At 40.9% G+C, this 22,468-nt stretch overlaps 1 protein-coding gene across 1 annotated transcript in view; it reads left to right on the plus strand.

The window, feature by feature from the left end:
• NKAIN2 (sodium/potassium transporting ATPase interacting 2) overlaps positions 1-20,063 on the plus strand; it is a 539,262-nt gene extending 519,199 nt beyond the window's left edge. The window contains exons 6-7 of the mRNA XM_065631942.1: positions 16,143-16,224; positions 19,991-20,063. Coding sequence (XP_065488014.1) covers positions 16,143-16,224; positions 19,991-20,063 — 155 coding nt within the window. The remainder of the gene's footprint in view (positions 1-16,142; positions 16,225-19,990) is intronic.
• Positions 20,064-22,468: the final 2,405 nt, after the last annotated feature.

Below are 22,468 nucleotides of genomic sequence, written 5' to 3' on the forward strand. Positions count from 1 at the left end.
TCTCTCTGCTCAAACGTCCACTGTGACGTGTACCAAGAACTCGCTGTGACAGCCAAGGGCTACAGTCCTTACAGATACCCCTGCTCGGGTTAAAGTTTAGATTCTTTTATTTCCATTTAGATATGTTTTCTTGCCTTTTCCCTCCCTTTTGACAACACATCCATCTCTCATGCTCTTCTGAGGAGTAGTGTATCCTTACGGATGTCATGTTATTCAGCACTTATCCTCCAGAGGAAGATGCCTCAGCATAGCTTCCTCAGTACCTTCACAGATGGTGTCATCTCATGCAGATGATTAAGGGAGTGTGAAGGAGAAAAGCTTTCAGGAAAAGTGGAATATGTCCCAGAGCCACTACTAGATGTTTCTGTATATTCAAGTCTTTGTTCTTGAGGTCACTCCAGATGTGCTAGCTGTGTTTATTTTCCCATAGTCTCCTTCTCTGCTTTTTCAGTTCCTCATCCCTGCATGCTGCTATGGAGGAAGCTCTGTGGCACAGAGGGATGAAGACACCCCTCCTGTCTGCAGTGTACTCCCTCCTCCAGACTTGCAGGACACCTAGCATAGCAGAAAAAAGCCTTACTCTGCTGCCCACCAATCCCTGCCTAACATCCATACCCGGTCAGGGGTTAGGATGGGTTTGTGCTTGCACACAGTTTGGCAGCTGGTGTTCCCTCATGTGCTATTGAGGTGTTAGCTGTGAAAGATCCTCTGGTAAAACCAGTCACCACAAAGCAGCTCTCCCATACCACTACCCTGCTTTCCCAGCTTCTGAAGTGATCTGTGAAGCACAACAGAGGGACACTGCTGTCTTATTATCCATTACCCATATATTCACAGACATCACAGGAGAAATCTAGTTCTCATGTTTTCAGGACCACTCATGACTGCCAGTCACAGAGGACCATAAAGATAACTGTACTGGGTCACACCAAAGGAACATTTAGTCCTGTCTGATGTGACAAACCCAACAGAAGAAGCCTTTGCATCTCACAATGGACGTGGTGAACACCTGTGCACTCAATCTGCTTTGCTAATGGGCCATGGGAGAAACAGCAGCCCAGAAGAGGAGCAGAAGAGGCAGAAACACTGAGCCTGGCAGGAGTGGGCAACAAGGCATGAGACTGGAGAAAAAGTCATGCAAGATCCAAGAGCCAAACATGGGCATGGTCCAGATTTTAGCCAGAGGAATATAATGACACTGCTCCGGAGCAGACAAGGTGCCTCATCTTCTCTTGGCACAGAGCCTCAACTGTAGAAATACAATCAAGTTGCTCTTAAGCTGCTTCAGCTGAATTAGTTTTGCTCTCAGAGTAATTGGAACAAGCTGAAAGAATTACTATTTCTCCATTCTTTATGCAGATTTTATTAAGAGAACAAATGAGCAAGGGTAGAATTAAGCAAACATTTCACTAAGATTAACCTGCTCTAACCTCACTAAAGGATTAAGAATGGAACAATACAGTGATCAAATCAGGGTCATAACTATGGCTAAATCAGCAAGTCTAGAGATTTTAATTACTCACACACCAAATAAATCCAGCAGCAGGCCCCCTAAATCAAAGCACAAATCTACACTACCTTTCATGAGAACAATCTGCTTTGGGTTAATTCTGCATCACAGATTAAAGAGGAAGCTGCTTTCCCTCCTGGTGCTGTCCCAAGCAGCACTCTAATGCTGTGTGCACCAGAGCCCAATGGCAACACCCACCTCCAAGGGTCAGACAAGGATGGCTTCTCTTGTAGGTGCTTTGTCACTCCCAAAGGTCCCTTCTGCATCCTGTCCCCTGTGGCTGTGTAGGGAGGAGGAACTCTGAGATTTCAAGTGCCTCAGGTCTCCATCTGGGAAAGACAAGGCGGGACGGGTTCCCAGCAAGCGCTGCTGCAGCCTCAATGCTCTTCTCTTTGCTATTGCCACTGGTATGCCTAAGCCATTGTCATTCTTACCTCATTAGCATTATTAGCTGCAGCAATTAAAAATAAAGCATGAAAATGTCAGCAACGATCATTACTTGGAGGCATGCAACGGCTGTAACTTATTGGAGCTCCTCATTTGTTTTCCAAAATCATATTAGGCCTGCATTTTCAAATCCTCCACATTATTTTTAATAACATTGAAATGTTCGTTTAATGTGCATTTCCTCTCTAGCAATTTGGCTCCCTGCTATAAGCTGTTACTGCCTTACTAAAAGAAAATTCAATGTATTTTTGAAAATGTTATTAAATATACAGATATTTTGTGGAAAACCCTGCAATGTATGCAATAAAGCAACATCCTCCTGGGGCTTTCTGTCTGTAAGCAATTAAAAAAGAAACCTGGGGTAATGAAGTGGGAATTCTGCGTGTCTTACAGGTTCTGTTGAGGGAAAGGGAATTGGCTTGTTATTAGGGGTACAGCTTTGGCTGGGAACGAACCCCAGCCTAGAGAAAATCACCAATTCATTCCGTGTCCCACAGTGAAATCCTAATCCAGACAGCTCCATTGCAGACCCAGACAAGGAAGAAACAACATTTACCTACCATAACATAATGCCAAGGCAATGAGAGTATAAATATGGGCTGTCTGACTGTTGCCTGAGTACCATGAGGTACAACCTTTGCACTATCTCACACGAGCAGGGATCCAACTTGCACATACACTATCTTCTTTTATCTTGGCATTGTTTCCAGGTAAACTGCAAAGCAAAAGAAATTGCAGCTCCATTAAATAGATTTTTGCTGCATGTTCCCTTGAGCCCAGCTTTTGGGATGTCTGGCACAGAAGTAAAGCTCTAGATAATGCTTTAAAATTATTTCACACCCCACATAAAAGCTTGGATTCAAGATTCTATTTGAATTACTGGAAACATTCAGGAAGACGATACCCGAGATAGGGGATATCTGCTGGTGAGCAATATGGCATAGCAATTCTGTGCCAATAAACTCTGTGCCAAACAACAATCCGCTCTGGGATCCTAGGCTTGACCTGGGACGTACAAAGGTGATGACAAAGATTTTATTTTAAAAGAAAATATTAAATTCATTACTTGTGAGAGAGGTGAAATTTTGACAAACATATGGGAGAGCTAGAAAATCCTTTTATTTTTAGCTCTGTTACAGGCTGCCTTCCACCTCTGGGCAGGTTATTTAACCTCTCCATACTTCTGTTTCCTGTATTTAAAATGGAAAATAATGACAGGGACAAGCTCACAGGCGTGTTGCTTCATAACTTTGAGCTTCTGGGATGAAAGGCAGTATTGAAGTCCAGAATATGTTCAGGTATTACTTTATTTCTGTGCCAAATGCTTTCCACAATCTGCTTAGTGAGACACTACAGAGAAATAATACATCGGTTTCCATCCCTGCTTCAAAATCTCTAAAACAAAGACAAAGAGAAACTGGTAGCAAACGTTCAGCTATTATTTCTGCTTCTTTATTTCCCTTCCCATCTTCTGGTGAACACAGCTGTAAATTCTGAGCCTACCAGGATAGGAGAAAGATAGGAAGGAAGCACAAACTAAGGCTGAGGGAAATGGCTGAAGATGACAGCAACCATCTTTCTGCATCAAGGCTGGGCTTGAATGCATCTCTGGAGGTTGTTGTCCCGGGTAGCCTGGTAGGTCTCTTACCCTCGCCAGCTGAAAGGTGACAGCACAGTTGCAGTGTAAGCTGCAGGCCTACCAACACAGCAGCGTTATCTGCAACACTTGTGTAACGTAACACAAGAGAAGAGATACCAGGTCTATTTAGCCCAATATACTATATCAGAACATCTGATCCGTATCTATTTGCCATATAGACATATAAGAACACAGCAAGTTTGTGATTCCTCAGAAATCCTGACAGTAATTTGCAGTTCAGGGCCTTCCTTAGCCAGAATTGGTTTCGTATTTCATTGCCCACAATGATATTTTCTTCCTGAAAGTGTACTCCTGTATTTGAACTAAGAATATTTTTGCCAAACATAGCCTCCCAAGAGAAGGAGTTCCAGCACCTCAACTATATATTTTGCTAGTTTTGCACCTAGTATTTGTGTAATCTGTTCTGTGTCTTTCTTTGGGAAGCAGCGATCATCCCATCTTCACCTTTTCCACCCTCATCTTTTCCATGCTACCACAGGTTTTATGGACTGTCATCAACTGCCTTCCTTAGGCTATGTGGGAATATTACAGAACTTGTGATAGTTTTTTTGGTAGGTGGGAGGTGATTTCCGCATCTTTAAACCCTTTACATCTTTGAAATAACAGAAGTGGAACCTGTCATAAAGGAACAGCGGTATCATGAGGAGAAACACATTTGCATTTTTGGGCCCCTCACTAATGCCACCAGAAGCCAAGGATGGTATTCATATCACATACCTACAGCCATATGTAGTTAGGCCTGCAGTTTAAACTAACAATCGAGATTTCCACCACAGTCAGTGGAGGCAGAGATGTAGCTCCAAAGAGGAATTTGCCTTATCAGTGGTGGACACCTCTTTCACAACAGGGCGAATTGCTGGTCTGACTTGTTTGGTTAATGCTAAGGACAGCCTAGGCAGTCTGCAGAGGCAACATAGCAGCAAATAAGTGTAGGAACAAATACAAACTAGTATTTAAAATACAACTGTTCTCCAACTGTTGAACAGGTTATTCATAAATGAGAATTCAATGAACAGGCTACAAAAGCTGAAGCTACAGCTTGTTTTTGCTCAGCTGCATTCTCCAATTTACAGCCTGTGGCTAAATTAGAAGCTTTTTCCATTTACTTGTTTCATTTATTGTGGTGACTGCTATGTGAGCTAAGTAAACCAAAGAGAGGGAAACAGGATGCCTTCGACTGTCAGGATGCTGATGGAAACGTGGAGAAAGAGAAGCCTTTGAAATCCCATGGTACTGTTTGTGATCCTAAAAACAGCTGTCTTAGAGAGTCGCAGTGCCACCAGGAACATTTAGGAAATTCCCTGAGATGCCTGTACAGCATCAGTCTTTTGCACATATCAACAGCTGGATCCTGTGTCATTATTTCCAGTCCTGTCTTGAAGGGGACCTTTTGCCGAGCAGAAGGCCAATGCTGAGCATCTCATTCTCACAGGTACTCTGCGTCCCACAAGGTATGCTGGCTGGTCGGAAAGCACAGGCTGAAAACATCTGAGCTGCAGAGTGTCAGGCTGAAGCACAGCGGGGAAAGCCTGTGGTGGGAAGATATGACAACTGAAACTGGCTGCATCTGAGACGCAAATGGACCTGAGCGGTCCAAGGTGTCACAGGGCTTGGCAGACATTACACAGCTTTGTCTGTGATCATTTGGCACTGCACTGCAGAGAGAGAAACAAACTTAAAGCTCAAAGGAGGTGCAGTTTGTTTAAATAATAGCAAGTAATTAGTCTGAAGACAAAATCAGTGATGGCATATTATAATTACAATTAATTTAAAGGTTAATTTCCTTTGGTACTAAAATCTTATTTAAAACATTTACCAGGAAAGGAAATTAGGACGTTACTATCTAGATGCATAGAATGCTTATGGGAATCCATGCCTATTATCACTAGAAAATTAGGTTAGATTCAAAGTGGGAATTTCAATTCATTTTTGTGTATAATAGTTGGTGGTCAGGGCCTTGAGTCAGAAGGGTTGCTTAGGGTAAACTGTACGATTTGCATTTTCTTTGTTTGTGGGATTAATTGCAAATGTTTCCAACAAAAGGGCTGGGTTTATACATGAACAAGCTTGACATGAAAAGAAAATTGGTTATGGATTGCTGCCTTCGTAACTAATGAAGTTGATGTTCAAGGAATCCCTAGGAGACAGGGCTGTGGTATGAGGCAAATATATAAATAAAGCCACACAGGGAAAAATGGTGGTGTTGCTGGCTCCATCTATGATAATTTCTCTTCTCCCTCACTGTCTTCCCTGCCACTCCCCTTGCATCTATCACCACCTCCTGTGGGTTTTGTCAATGTCAAGTTTAAAAAATGTCTAAATAACATAATGTAGAGCTTGAAGGAAGTAACATTTCCATTCCAGCAGCTTATCACAATGGAATACCACTTAATAAAATCAATGCATTGTAACAGCCAGGGGAACATACTTACCTTGCATCATTTTTTTTTTTAACTATTCACAACCCATGTTTCATCTTTTCAAGAAAGACAAGACGCAGAAGTATTGGAAAAGATCCACATATGTGAAAAGGGAATGAAGAGTTAACATCTCTTTTACAAAGAAAGATACATTTCATACCAAAACATTTTGAAAATATTGCTTGGTTTGTCATTAATTAGTTGTTTCAGGAGAGGAACACAAAGAGGTCCAGATCATGAAACAATGTCCCACACAATTGTACCAAACCAGTAGCAGAAATGAGAGAGTAGCTAGTGATGGTTCTGAAAACAAAAGCCACAGATTATTTGAAGCCACAGCTAAATAACACGTGGTTTTCCTGGCCATAGAAATGTTTTGACATTTAAAAATAAACAAAACCCATATTCGAAATCAGGAAAAATCGGCAAAATCTGAGACTCTTCACAAGCTGAAAATTGTGTGGAAAATGTTTTCAGGCAGACTGTCATGTTTGGTTTTGATGTCAGTGAAAGACTTCATTTTGAAGTGAGTTATTTATTGCTATTTGCACTGAATGGAGAGGGCAAGCTTTGCTGTGCCCAGGGGAGCATCTCCTCCTCCACCCTGATGGAGAGAGGGCAGCTTGCACAGCCATGCAGGGCTGCTAGACCCTTCCTCACCCCGCTTTCCCATCCTCTGAGGGTGTCTGGCTGCCTCCTTGGGGGCTCGGCCAAAATGAGCGGGTGTAACAGAGCAGGTCCTTGCCAGCCAGGCTCAGTCTGGACCGAAAGACAGCCATGTTTCAGAGAATAGTGGCGATGAGGTGCTGTGGGTGGATTAGACTCATTAACCATTTCCAGTGGCCCTGAAAAGGACACCTGCCCACAGCCTCTTAGTGTCTTCCCTGCTGAGATAGTCAACGTGAGCTCCTTCCAATTTCCTATGTGTCTGAGACATAGCTTTATACTAAATTATTTTTATCAGCACGCCTTCTGTTAAAGTTTTCCTTATTACTTTTCCTTTTACATATCTAGATAGGTCTTCATTAGCATTGGATTGTTAACTTTCATAGATTTGGGCCTTAATTCTCCACTTTGTTGCACCTACTAATGACTCTTATTCTAATTTATTAGTGTGGTGGTCACATTTGGATGCCACTGCCCCTGGCATTTTCTTTTTCCTCCTTTTTTCTTTTTTCCTCTCTTTATCGCTTGCCCCTAGCAACCATCTAGCTAAGAACAATTTTTCCTAATGATTCATTTGATAACTTCTATGATAATTCAGCCTACCCCACATTTTCTTTATTTCTTAGAATTATTTGTCAGTCAAAAATTATTTCGGCACTATAATTTTTGCTTAGTACTCACACATGAAAATTGGAAAGCAAATGGTTAATATCCACCAGTGCCCAGGTCTGTTCAGTTTAGGAAAATAATATATTCTCCAGACTACTAATGTTCTCATAGCTGAGTGGAGGTCTTTTACAGACACTCTCCTGAGCATTGGACAAGCCCCACTGCAAGCTTCAACAAGCCTTGGAAAGCCTTGCAGGAGGCAAGTGGCAGCACCTGACCGCAACCCTATGTCCAGGCTTATAAGCTTGACAGGTGGCTTGCTGCATTTATCAGATATAAAAGGCAGTGCTGAAAATTTCAGGCCAGTATTTCTCATTGCTGCAGCTATGCTCCAGCCATTCCTTCCTGGTCTCTGGCTTTTGTTCTCACCTGCCCTATTCGTGGTCCCTGTTTCTGCCTTCAGCTACTGAAACCTCGGTCATGCCTCCCAGCCCTTGCTTGGTTACTTCTGGCTGCTTTCATTCTGGCTCCTTTCTGCCCAGCCATGACTCTGGTTCCCACCTCCCTGCCATGGCTCCTGCTGCTGGCCAGCCCTGCCTTGCTGAGGCTTTGTTCTGAGGCATAGTCTTCCTCACCTCCTGCCCTGAGGCTCTGCTGACGACCAGATCCCTGGTCCACTGGGGAGTCTGAAATACATTTTAGATTCTCCAATTTCTGAACCCTCAGAATCATTCATCTTGGTGTTTTCTGCTGGGTACAACCACGAGCTGGGCTCACTTTGAGTGCAACATCAGCATTCTTGCTTGGTCGTAATTACAGCGAGTATCAGGCTGAGATCCCTGTCAGTACCTCTGTAATGGTGATGACACAAGGTGGTACTTATCAGATTTGACAAACCTGCATATCTCCCCGGTCCCACGTCTTATCTCAGAAGGGCTGATCAAAGAATTAGCCAAGAGATCAGCAGCAACAGAGACACAAGAAGATGCTGCAAGCCCTTATCCAGCAAGAAACATAAGAGCAGAAAAATCTGGACAAAAAGCCCCTGAGAAGCAAAAAAAAAAAAAAAAAAAAAAAAATTTTGGCAATTATAAAAGTAAACAGCATGGAAATAGTGACAGTGGGGCAAAATCTAAGCTGGGAAACTCCACCAAAATTTGTGTAGGGGTTTCCCTTTGCTGCTCTTGTGGACCTTGTAGGGCTCAGAAATGCCATGAGGTTACAGTTTAAGAATTTGGGGTTTTAGTTTCGCCTTGCAAATGGGTGAGCTAAGAGCACACACAGGCAGTTACTGGCTGTTTGGCAGAAATGCAGTTCATTGCACTGCAAGAACCAGAGTGAATATCCAAGTCCTTATGCTGTTTCTGAGCACTCTTGTGCCAGCAGGAAGGGCACAGCCTCAAGTATTGGCAGATGCCCTCTGTCCCCTTGCTTTGCCGGGGCTTGGCTCTGTCCTGTTTTGCGAGTCTAAATCACTGTGCACTCAGCACAAAGACCAATAAAGTTTGATTATCATTGTAAACAAACGTTATTGGGATTGTATTCAAGCAAACCTCCTCCTGTGTGCTATATTGTGGAACAGCCACGAGGCCATGCTCACAGCATAAAAAGGCAGCAGCACTAAAGTGTTTGGAAGTGTCTTCACCAGACAGCAAGGCAGGTAGCAGGATACTGGCAAAGCTGCAGGAGCAAGGGTGTCCCCATATGTTCTTTTACGTTTTTTCCCATATGTCATTTCCAAAGTTATTAAAACCAAGCCTAATTTTACTCCCCTGCATTTCTTCTGAGTTGGCTGGTTTTTAGATACCAGCATTTTTGCATGGCTCTCTCTTGCCTCACATACCTTGCTCTGGCAGTGAAGCTTAATCCCTGCACCTCCCAGGTCTGAGTCCAGGGGACCAAGTCTTTGGCTTCCAGAGCCGGCGTAGATAAGTTTAAGACCTCACATGCCAGGACAAGTACACCACATGTTCTCTCTCTGCTATGCCATGTGGGAAAAATGTTCAGTCATGACATGCATATGCAAGAAGCATCCGTGTGCACATGCATATACACTTCCCTGGTCATTAGCACTTTTTAAATGGTAACATCTGTATCATGGGTAATTGCAATTTTTTTAATTATTATTTTAGTGCTTTAGGTTCATGAATACATTTAAGGACTACCATGATGCCAAGCACTATACAAACATGAACACCAGTCCTGTTTCATGGAGCTTGCAATCTATGTGTTAGACAACAGGCAACTGGTGGGTACAGGCAGAAAGTGATCACAAAGAAACTGTGAGCAAATATTATTAACTGTGGTAGACAGGAATATAAGCACATTGGCAACCTAATTATTGCCAAAGGAACAAAGAAGAGTTTTACAGAAAATAATGAGAGAACTGTTTGTTTCTCACAAAGAGAGAAAGAGCTTGGAAATTTTGCTAATACGCAGATCAAGCTGGCAGCATGGGAGCAGAATTAATAATTTAGAAATAGGAGGAGAAGAGACTGATGTGAAGTCTCTACAAAAGCCTTTAAATGTGACAAGATTTAGTTTCTACTTGATGTAATATGGAAGATGAAGTCAGTAGCAGAATGCGGAGAGGAGTAACCTAGCCAAAGAGATTAGTCTTGCAGCTTTTGTCTCAACTACACATTTGGTGAGTTCAAATAAAAGGAACAATTGTGGTGTTTGACACTGAGAGCCCTGGGTAAATGTTATAGCTGTGTCAACAGATAGAAGTGTCTTCCTCTTCAATATGCAAAAATAATCTTCAGAAATTAGATCATGCACAACCAAAACCAAAGTTGACATCTAACTTGCATCCTCAAGTGACAGGCAGCCTTGAGGATATGAGTGCCATCATTCACTATAAGGTATAGCAGAGAAGGTGAGAGAGGAGCAGCTAAGAGTTCTGGTTTTAGCCATGCTGAACTGGAATTGATGTTTAATTATCCATGGGTAAATATCACAGAGAGAAGCTGAGATTTTAGTTTGTGTAGAAGGAGCAGAGTGAGCACAACCCAGGTACTCTGTGACACCTCAGAGACCCGACGACAGCAGAATTTGCATTTGTTAGTGTGACTACCCCATTTACAGGAGGTAAAGTAAAAGGCAAATGTTACTGCTCATGGGACTCTGGCAGCATGCTGGAGGTAGAATCAGCAAGAGAGGAGAGGAATGATGAAAGGAGGAAGGTGAGAACCTGGAAAGAGCAGTGAGGCAAAGTCTTCAGGAAGAAGAGAGCAGTGTGAAAGGTGGCTGGATGACCACAGAGAGGGTTGTGTGCACAAGGTTACCAGTATCCAAATTTGCATAAGAAGAGGTAATCTGACTATGGTCCCAGCTGTGTGCAAAGGACAGAATATAAGATCAGCAAAAATCTTCTACAGAAACAGAGTAAAGTGTTTGAAAGTGTTTGAAACCATCAGGAGACAAAGTGGGACAAGCAGGGATAAGGGTGGGGTTTTTTGGTTGGTTGGTTGGTTGTTTTTTTATGAAAGGGATTTACATGTATTTGTATTTGGAGGGAAATGCAAAAACAACCAAAGGAAAAAAAAAGAGATCAAGACAAAAGCTCTGTCACTGGGACAAACAAAAATTTTACGGGACAAAATTCCTGTGACTATAGTAAGAGAGAAGGGGAAATGACCTGTAAAAGGAGTGAAGAGGGCTGGCAAATTGGAGAAAGCAGGAAAGTTCATCAGGTTTTTCATGCAAGAAAGGGGAGAGATGGTGTGGAGAGAAACCAGTGGAGATGGGAGGAGGGAAGTGGATGAGGAGGTGATGGGGGTGTCTGGGGTAGAACTAATAAAGCTGGAGGAGCCAAGCTGCTTCATCAGCGGGATGGACAAAGTGAAGGAGGAGACGAGGAATCATAGAATGTCCTGAGTTGGAAGGCACCCACAAGGATCATGAGTCCAACTCCTGTCCCTGCATATGGCAACCCCACAGTTCAAACCATGTCACACCATGTGTCTGAGAGCATTGTCCAGTCTCCTCTTGAACACTGTCAGGATTGTGGCCGTGACTGCCTCCCTGGGGAGCCTGTTCCAATGAGGTAGTCACAGACGCAAGCCTGACAGAAGTCACCCTCATTACAGAGCTACTACCAAAGACATTTTCACTTTTTAAAGAGGAGCCACTGGCAGGAAGCAAATGCTGTGGTGAGGGCAGGGTTGAGCGCTGGCAGCGCATTCACTGCTGTGAGAGGCAGAGCCTCATACAACAAGGGTAGGGGTGAGATAACCAGCAAAACAAACAATAGTAGCAAAGGAACAAAGTAAGGAGAGGGTTTGAAAACAGTCAAGAAGTCATCCATACTGCAGGTCACAGGTTGGCCAAGTACATGGCTGTTTCCCTATCTTTCCCTTTCATTTTATTTGCAAATAAAGCCACTCATCTCCATCCTCATTCGTAAACTCTATATCCTTTCGTATCTAGTCTGCACTGATTTTTCATGCCTACTAAAATCCAAGGAAAGCCATAGCATCAGTCACATTTCTATATACATGTATCCTAAATGACTCGTTGGGTCAGATCCTAAGCTAATGTAAATTATCATTGCTTTAATGAAGTCACTGAAGCTATAAATATATATATAATAGCTGTGGACCTGAATCTTTATGCTTCTGTATTTATATCTTACAGATTAAAATTTCCCTAAGGAGAATAGTGTCTAGTGTTCTGGTTTATATTCAATATTTTTCCTTTTGCTTTCTACAGGAAGATACTATTGTTTTTATTCCACAGTGCTTCCTTTCTCTTTGTCCATCTATAGGTTTTATCAGTTTGTTTCTCACTGCTAGTTTTCTAGAGAGTCCCTTCTCCCATATGTACATCCATGCTAATGAGGTGGTTTTGTGTATCCCAGTTTAATGGTTCCTTTATACACCACGAACTTCTAGAAATTAAAAATGAGAAACCTGTTTATGCCTCTCATCCTGTCCTGATGTACAATGGAGACAGTAGGGACTGTAACTGTGAGCAAAGGCTGAAACTTCATATCCCTGTGGGTACGTAGTAATAGAAAATACATCCGGATTTTGAGCCATATGTCCTGTTTGTGTTACATTGTAACCACAGATATATACCCCACAAGTCTCTTAACTGCAGCAAAGGAAGAAAACACCCTGGCTGAATTTCTTTTAACATATTTTACAAATAAATAGTACTGTTATTATGCTATTCAACTCCAACCAGGAAAACAACCGTCTCAGCACCCAATATTTCAAAGGAATGGGATTCCATATTTGTTTGTATATGCATGAGTGTTTTTACTAAAGCAAAACACAACAAAAGAGCCCCTTCTGATAAAAGTGACACGTAAGATGAATGTACAATAGAATGGTCAAAAATTTGTTTGATGGATGAGGTTAAGGATAGAAACCTCTGTAGCAATTCAGCTAATGAGCTTTGTTTTATTCATGTCATGTTACTGCTGCCAGGAATGTATCAGTCGTATGACTCTTTTAGTGACCTTTCAGGCACAGCCAGGATAAAACGCCTGCAGAAAGGGCAGCATTTTACATGCTTTAAGGAAGTAGCTCAGAGTCCACAGGGAGCTTTTAGCAGAGTCTGGACACCGCAGGCTTTGCAGCACTGAGAAACTGCTACCATCAAGAAAACTTGCTACAGAGAAATTACTGAAATCCTTTTGTATTGGAGTTCACTTTCTATTGCTTACCTTCACCTGCCTTGCAAAGTTTGTTGCAAGGTATAAGAAGCTATTGTATGCTTACAACAAGGTCACAGCAGTACTCTCTGCCCGACCATCCTCGGGGTACACACGCGGGAACTTCCACTGTCAGTTGAACATAGAAATGTCTCTACAAGCTTATCTTGCTCATCTCTTGACAATCTGGCTTGTTAACACTCTGTGTTTACTCTGTGCAACAGAACAAAGACACAATGTATGCAGAGAGATCCAGCATGAATCTTCTATGCCCAAACAAACACACTTAACTCAAAGAAATCTTTTTCTTAACACGCTGGTTTAGCTTTCTGAAAACAAGCCTAAAATCACCCTTAAGACCTTTTGCCCAATGACAGCAAAATAGAGTATCTATGCCTGCAGCTTTCAAATAATGGTTGCTTGAAGGGTCTTGGGAAGTACACAAGAAATGCAAAGCCAGACAAATGCAAATAAGTAAAGTGTACTGTAAAGTGACATGGGTTGACACCATGACACCAGTGAAACACTTGGTCCAACAGAGGTATTTTCTGACCTGTGTTGTCAGAGCTCAAGAGTGAAAGAAAAAAAAAAACCACCTGGGCAAAAGAACAACAAACCATAGCTAAAGCATGTCCCTTCTTTTTGCTGCACTTTTTAGCTGAATAAGAGGGGGGGTTTTCTCCCAGTCTGGTCCTTCACTCAACAATATTCCTCTAGTGAATTCTTCATTCTGTGCCTATAAACTCAGTGTGCTTCCAAAGACATGATCCCATTGTAGTAAAGTTATCTGATGGTTACAGACAGTAAACAGAATGCAACAAATGGCATTTATCTTGATTTTAAAAAGATTTTGACCACAGAAGCAGACCAGGGAAGCACTATCCAGATGCAGTCATCATAGGTTGTGTGCAGAATTGTTTAAAACTCTCTCAGATGGAATCCCACTGGGACCTTGTTTAGGGAAATAATTCTGTTCATTATTTTTGTTAACAGCAAGAATGATAGAGGGGAGAACACTTGTAAAAATTCCAGATGAAACCAGAGTGGGAGGAGCACAAGCAGTTGTGAAGATAGGATTAGAAGTCAAAATGATCTTGAGAAGTGGCTTGAAATCAAGATGAAATTCAGTACTGACAAGTGCAAAAGAACTCCAGTGGGGAAGAATCAATCAAGTGTCTTCAGATAGAATATGGACTACTTGGCTAGACAAGTTAGTGTCAAAACAGAAAAATAAATATCTGGTTATTAAGTGTTTGTATGATGCTGTTGAAAAAAAGAAGAAAACAAACAAACAAAGGAAAAAAAAAACCCACCACACCATCATGTTATGACAGGTAATGTACAGAAGACCTACATAGCAGTTGTTCCAATTAGTTCAGATTTGTGCACCACACTGTAAGAAAAACACAAGCACACTGAAGAAGGATCTTCAGGCTTGAAAATTCAGAGGTTTGGAAAATATGGCTTGAGAGAAAAATTTGAAAGAACTAGGTATGCTTAAATCTGGAAAAGATGGATAGCATTAAAATACTTTTTGAAAATGCTTAAAAGTAGTTATGAGAGGGAAAAAAAGTAGCTCATTTGTCTTCATATCCATAGGGAGAAAAGGCCAAAATGTAGAAAAGTAGTTAATTTGCAGGAAATTACATTTAAATTAGACATTAGGAAGTCAGGTGCAGGGAAAGGCAACACAGATTATAGAACCTCCTTCATTAGAGATGTCAGGGATTAATTTAGTAAAACATCATTCTGGGATAGGAGTATACATAATGGTCTCACAGAACACAGCTAAATTATTTCTGCAGGGGCCATTCTTGTCAGGGAAGAAGGTGGCTGACAGGTTCTATATGTCTGTAGTCCCAATGAAGACACACTCTACCAGTTCAGTCCAGTGTTTTGGTGGCTTTTTGCTTGCAAAGGAAACGGTGGACAGAGGGGTACAAGAATCTGATTCTGTAACATGTCTGGAATGAGTGTAACTGCACTGATAAGTGTGGCACACATTGCGGGGTACCTTAGTGTTGAATAACTTCATAAATGCAAGATTTGAGAACTTCAACCACTGTGAAAATTCTCAAAACAAGGGTTATAAATTTACATTTTGTGATTTTTTATGTGAACGTTACTGCATTTTAGATCCACAAGAAGCTATCTTCTATCAAAGAACCTTTTCCCTTTTATTGCTTTTAATGTACACAGAGCCAGTCTGTCAGTAGCAGTGCCCAGACCTGTGAAAAATGCACTTCCATACCTGAACTCTTTGGCCCTTTTCTATCAAAGTCAAGTCAAATTCTCATCAGCTATGTAAGAGGCAATATTTCAGGGATGAGAGCTGCCCACGAATAATCCCCAAAAGCCAATAGTTGGGTCTCCTGGTGCAAAGGAAGCAAAGGGTGTGCTTTTATCTTTGTAAAGAAAGTGTTATAGCAGAGAAACAGGGGTGTCAGGCTCAGATGAGATTGAATTGCCCTGGAAATTGTTTAAAATAAACATGAGAAGACCATTGGGAACTGTCAGTGACGTGAATTAATAAATAAGTCCCACCCTACAACTTTCCTGCAGACCTCCAGTGCATTGAGAGAAATGCTGGTTTCCTTAGATCTGTGCAGCCTCATCTCTGAAGCTCAGATAAATTGTTCCAACCCTCTGTTCATGCATTTCAACCCAAATGTCAAAGCACGGAATCAGAGAAACTTCTGTCTCTCAGACAGAGTCAGATCAATGTGCTCTTGCCTCTATATCACTGAACCACAGTATGACAGCAAGCCAGGCACAGTAATCACCGTCAGAAGCAATGCATTCATGCCAATAAATAAATGGTTTTCAGCCTTTGTAATATCCGAATATCATGGTGGTTTGTACTCCAGTGAGGTGGTCTACTTGAAAAAGAAGGATGTGTGGCTATTTCTGATAGATAGATGGCTGTTATAAATCTCTCATTGTCTTTCTGTGATTTTAAAATTAATTTCATTTAAAAATTTAAAAAGGCACTTTGCCTTTCTCTATTTTTTTTGCCCTTTCTCTGCCTTTCCACAATTAGTTGGTCTAATTTTAGTGGTTTATTAGGGAGTCCATCAAAAATAATCTGTGTGCTGGGTGATCCTTGAAGGATAGTGCCTATCACTTCTGAAAAGATGTTGCTAATGAAAACAATTTTCCCCCTTTCAGTTGATTTCATAGGTGGATTTGACTCTTACGGCTATCAAGGTCCACAGAAGACATCTCATTTACAGCTACAGCCCATGTATATGTAAGTACTGAATTTCTGAGATATTCTGCAGAGTGGAAGGCTGATATTAAAAGATCATTAAGCTGAAAGATGATATGACTTAAAAATTCAGAATAGGCAGAAGCCTTTTTTGATAGATCAAATTCAAGCTGCACTTAATCACCAACATTACTCTTCTGATGAATTATAATAATTTCTTAGGGTGGGATATAATGTGTTCAAACAACGCCCAGCTCTCATCTGGTTTTCCCCCATTTTCATTCAAGCAGGTTCAACACATAGGCAATGAGAACTTGGTGTAGTAAAAGCTAGTCAGATCTGATAAAACTTTGTTGCAAAAACGTGGTTTTCATTAAGATTTATCAAAATTTCAGCAATTTGCTAATTTGGTGGATGCATTTGGCATTTGTCTTACCAGAGCATCTGTTCCTTCAGGCATCTCTGTACCTCATTTCCAGTCTCCACGTTAAAAAAAAGATGTGTATGTAACAATATATGGCTTTTAAAACCAGTTTGAATAAAAGACAGTATTTTACCAAACCAGTGAGTGACAACTTCATCCACTGCCTAGAAGTGTACCATGATATAGCTGGGGATTAAATGGGTAATCAAATCTCAGCACACACACACAACTGGAGTACATTCACACTAGAGCTAGCACCCAGCCGTAGACCAGTCCAGGAATAATAATCTCCAAATATTTCTTGTACTGATGCCAACTGCAATTCAGATCAGTCCTGACTGCCCAGATAAATCTTACCTCTCTGCTGCAGCCTTTTGAAATGTGTTTTATTTACTATCACTGACCTACCCAGTAAAAACACAGCAGAAAAAGCTCACAAAAGGGCAACATTTACTTTTTTCCTTTGTTTCTCTTCTGAACATCTCTTTTGAGGAAAATAACTGAATACAGGCAAACAATATCCATCCCAACATACACTTCATACACCCTTTAATGTAATTCCATTTCTTCTATTTCGTGGAAGCAAGTTTGCTAATATATTAGTGGATTTTTGCATGGAACGGGCATTTATTCCTTAATCAGTGGTACAATCAATTCTGTGGTAGTGTTTAGGGTTGGACCTGTTGGGAGCTTTGTTAGGAGCTTTTTAATAATCTCAAATTACAACAGTGCGTATCTCAAATGCCATCTTAACTTCAGCTTCCCATCTGTCTGTGCTCAAGTAAAGATTTTTCACCTGCACTTTTGGTGGCATAGTGCTGTGCATTTAGAAAATGTTATTTCCTTCCTAGTATTATGTGTGACTCATAGGTACTTAGAACAATTCTAATCCTATTTCTTTCTCAGTACACCATACCTTGTCATCAACATATGGAGCCCTCTAGCTGAGATATTATCCCATTCTCTTTATGCTCTCAGTGTTTCTTCCAGAACAGCAGATTGCATTTACTGAGCATCTTCATACTGACTGGAAAGCAAGACAGACCTGTGGAATAAAAGAAGGCAATATTTTTAAGCTTGTAGCTGAGTCAAGAGATATATGATTAATCCATGTAAACTGCATTCCGCCTTATTTTAATGCATTCCCACTGGAGTATAGATGATTTCGCTGTCTTAACTGTGAGACAGAAATCACTATGTGAGTTGACATTTTGTCAAATGTCCCAGCCACAGTCACACAAACACTTTATGTTTCCCTCTGACTGTATAGTATTTGACAAGGTTCTCTAGAATTCCTACAGTCTGTCCTTAAGAGGCTTTTACAGCATTTAGTAATACCTTTCCGTTATTTACAGCTGAGGTGCACCAGGAATACATGCATGTGTATTTACACTACAGTTGCTCTGTAAATATGGGCAGACCATTAGCTAGTGGAGTGACAAATTCAAATGTCAAATTAATCATGCCATGGTTTGATATGCTTGTAGCACTATTTACAGCAATATTGCATACTGGAAATCAAAACACACTGATACAATAACAGCAGGCTATGACTGATGTTTTAAAGCTTTATTTGTTAGGATGAAGGGTCTGGTTCCCTAGGGATCTTGTTCATCAAAGAACATCAGTGTTAGCCTCCACAATATTCAATGAAAAAAAAAAATACAGGACTTTACTCTCTGGCCAATGTCACCTGCACTTTACAATGCTCAGCATCTCTAGGGAATGAGTAAAAGATAATAATCATTTAACATACAATGAGAGGAGAAGAGAGGAGAGGGGAGAAGAGAGGAGAGGGGAGAGGAGAGGAGAGGAGAGGAGAGGGGAGGAGAGGAGAGGAGAGGAGAGGAGAGGAGAGGAGAGGAGAGGAGAGGAGAGGAGAGGAGAGGAGAGGAGAGGGGAGGAGAGGGGAGACTTTCTGCTTTATGGAGCCCATTGCCATACTCTCACTGTTGTCCAAGGGATAATTGTATCCATCCAGGATACAACTATACCCCTACATATCCATATACCTGTATTCATACGACTATTTCCACAACTGCTACAAAATGTCTTTGAATCCATAGGCAGCGGAGAATATGCTAAGCACCATCCTGTCTAATTACTGCAAAAGATTGAGAAAATATAGTGATAGCTAGTTGCCACCTCTGTGTCCTCTCCTGTTCAGGCTCACATTGGGTGCCACTCATGTAGAGCTCTGGGTTTATGAGAGAAATAGGAGATAATTGCCTTTAAATCATCTGGTTACTAGGTATTTCTAAAGACACAATAGCACCTTTTTATTGTCTGTGGTGGGGTAGTACCAATAGGTATGCTAGACACGCTATGAAAATGGCGGAGAACATATGGCCTCATGTTTCAAGAGTTTACCAAAACAATATCAGCTTCTAATAGTAGTACAGATTCTGACAAAATGCAGATTTCAACAGGTGTTTCATTAATAAGCATAGAGAACCCCTCATATATTTACCAGATTGACTAATATACAGAAATAGTACAAATCTTAAAGTCTTATAGAGCCATGTGGTATCTCAATGTCATCATCCACATACTGCTTGCTGATGTGAATTGATCTAGTGGATTGCCATGACAGAATTCCATCAACACAAACTTTTATTTCAGTTTCAACCAGACAGATTTACATCCAAGTGATTTAAATCAATTTTAACTGTTTTATACATACACAGTTTAATTATTATCCTGAAGGAATGCTGGGTTTAGCAATTGCTAACTGTTAAGACACACTGTTTTGCAACCACTTTCCTCCTGTGTGCTAAAGTTAGCACTTCATTTTGTTGATTTGGAGGTTATACTGAGCCTACACAAACTTACACATGCAACTAAATAATTATAGTGATTTATTCAGGCTCCTCATGTTTACATTTTTATTGTGTCAGGACTTTTTTAACTAAAGAATTATTACTTTCTATTTGTGATATCAATCAAGCTCTACTTATAAAAACATTCAAGCTGATTTTAGAGTTCCACACAGTACATTTGTGTGGAACTTCATCAGTTATGCAAAACTACCATAAATGAACAGGATATTTAAGGAAAAAAAATTGTTCATTTATGAAAAGAAAGCATTCTCTGTAGATAGTGAATTGAGGTGAATATCTCTGGCTGATTCCTTAAATAGTGTAGAATTATTAGATTCTGTCTCACTTTGTTTCTTTGCTCTGTGTTTTAGGCTTTGAATTCCAATCATAACTCTCCTTATCTTCTCTCTCAATTTCACATTTAATTGAAATCAGCTTATTTTTTAAGGAGAAAAACATATTCAATTTAAAATTATGTTTTAAATAAAACACTGGTATTTGGGGGGAGAAATCTTATCGTGATATTTATCTACCTGTTATAAATGGGGTTTTTTTATTATTTAAGTGCCAACAGTGTGCTCTATGCTGTACAAGCCAAGAAGCCTAGACAGTCTCTTCAAAACGAATACACTTTTTAAACAGAATGGGACAGAACCGGTGCTCATATACCTCCCTGCAGTGTGGCCACAGCTGATGTCCTAAAAAGCAGCTTCTTGGCATTTTGTGCTGGAGATGTCAGTGCTCATTTCCATACCACTGGACAACATCACAATAAGATGGTGGAAATCAATTGTCAAGAGAAAATTCTGCTCTTGGGAGGTGATTGAGGCAGGTGACTAAACAAGGCACTGATTCTGATGCACATGATCAAACACAATTATGGTTGTGGAATAAGACTGCACTGCATGATCACTGCTACAAAAACAGGAGGAAGGGGGGGGGGGGAGAGAGATTTTTCTTCATGTTTTCACAATAAATTTTTTTGTTCAATAAAAGAAGTGAAGCAAAAAAGAAGCATGCCTGTCTGATGCTGATGCCTAATGCACTGAAGAAATTGCTCAAAAGCAGTTCAGCCCCAAAGTGAATCTTGCTTTCCTCATATTCTGTGAAGTCTGAGAATCTTTTCATATTATGTATATATATGTATACACAAACACATATACTGTGTAAGCATAGAAACACACACATCTATATGTACACAGACCCCTTTATATATGTGTGTGTATATATATATATATGCCCACTTACGTGTATTCTGTTATACAGGACTATTGGTAACCATTGCTTTTCACTAGAAGGCACTTAGGATAGTTTCTGGCTAATAGGTTCCTACCTTTCACCAAATGTTAGTGGGAATTTGAGTCAATAACTCAGGCACAGGAGGGCGTAGGAGGGATTAATATATTTGCCCTACTACCTGGTCCCATCTTTTATCTCTGTTGTGTTTGCACATGCATTATGCTGGCCATGGTCTCCTAGCGTGAAACTGTAGATGTTTGTCTAGATAGTTTCTCATACTGAAGGTACCTACTTTACTGTTCACCTGAAGTATAAATGAATCATAAGCAAGACATAAAAAAAGCACCTGCAGTATAACCACCGTGACATTCAGCAAATTCATGCAGTACAAATCTGCTGTGTTATCATCTCCTAATGTCTGTGAGATTCAGACATTATTGGCAACGTCTTATTTAAATAAAACACCAGCTAAGCCTTGTCTAACCAACCAACAACATCTTGTCTGTTTTAAACTGAAAGACAGAGTTGCAAAACACAGGTTTGGGACAGGACTCTTCAGGTGTACAGGGCTGTGGCACTCACACACACATTCTGCTTTGCAAGTGAGCCTTGGGTGACTTTGCCAGGCACTTTGATTCAGCCCTTCTGTCCTCACACTGCATCATTTCTTGCTTTTACAAGGATAGCTACATTTCTGATGGATTATTTTAGGTCAGGTCATGGATTATTATAGGTCAGGTCATCTTCCAGTTGACACCTGGATATATAGTTAAAACTATAATTAAATGTGAGTCCTGCCTAGAATGGTTTAGAAAACCTGTGCTGACTTCTCTGACAATGTTCCAGAGAGAGCTGAGCAAAGTGATCACGTGAGAAAACACCTTGTCTTTCTGTCCTCTTCATTCCATGTGCAGCTGAACTGTTACTGCTCAGTAGAATACATTTGCTTGCAATAGGGCACTAAAGCAGCAAGTATATGGTGGATTATACATATCTTTCTTTTTCTTTCTTCTAGGTCAAAGTAAACATGGAGACTATTCAACATGGGCTGGAGGACCTGTCACAGAAACTTTCAGGATGGTTCTTCAAAGAGCAAAAAAATCCAGTTTTTGTGCTAAAAAAAAAAAAAAAAAAAAAAAAAAAGGCTGGTTGAACAGTGAGATAAAAAACAATGGACACCATCAGCCCCTCTTTCTAACAGGTACTAAGGGAGATGCCCCAGACCCTCACCTTGGACCTCCAGCCTCCCAGCACCAGAGGGCCAGAGCAGAGCCGTTGGTGCCATCTTCTGGCTCTTCCCTATCCCGGCCACCGCCAGCACGGCCCATCTGGATTAAAACATAAACCCAGCCCATTCGGTGCTTTTGGAGCCCCCTCTGCACTCCTGGCCCCGTTGAGTCTCCTTAGTCAACACAACACTAAGAATACCAGGATGACCTTGCAGCAGAAGTCAATAGACAGCACGTTGTTTGCCCTGAAGGCTGTACAGTTCATACTTGCCTTAACCCAACTGCGTTGCACATCAGAAAAACTCAGTGCAAGCTTTCTGAAGTAACGTCCTTTAGGCTCAACATGCTGCTGCTAATTCTGAACTATTTCTAAGTCAGTGGTTCTCTTTGGTTTGGTTTGGTTTTGTTTTCATGTCAGGGAATAAGGCTTTGTTGCTCCACAGCTCCAGAGCAACTGAGTAGAAAACTGCCAGCTGTCTGAGAAGTGCTTTACTTTTGAGGCTCCACAGTGGTCAAGAAACAAACAATTTATAATTATTTAAAAAAAAAAAAAAAAAAAAGACCTTTTTGGGGGT

The sequence above is a fragment of the Caloenas nicobarica genome, chromosome 3, assembly GCF_036013445.1.
Source record: "Caloenas nicobarica isolate bCalNic1 chromosome 3, bCalNic1.hap1, whole genome shotgun sequence".
Classification (NCBI taxonomy): Eukaryota; Metazoa; Chordata; class Aves; order Columbiformes; family Columbidae; genus Caloenas; species Caloenas nicobarica.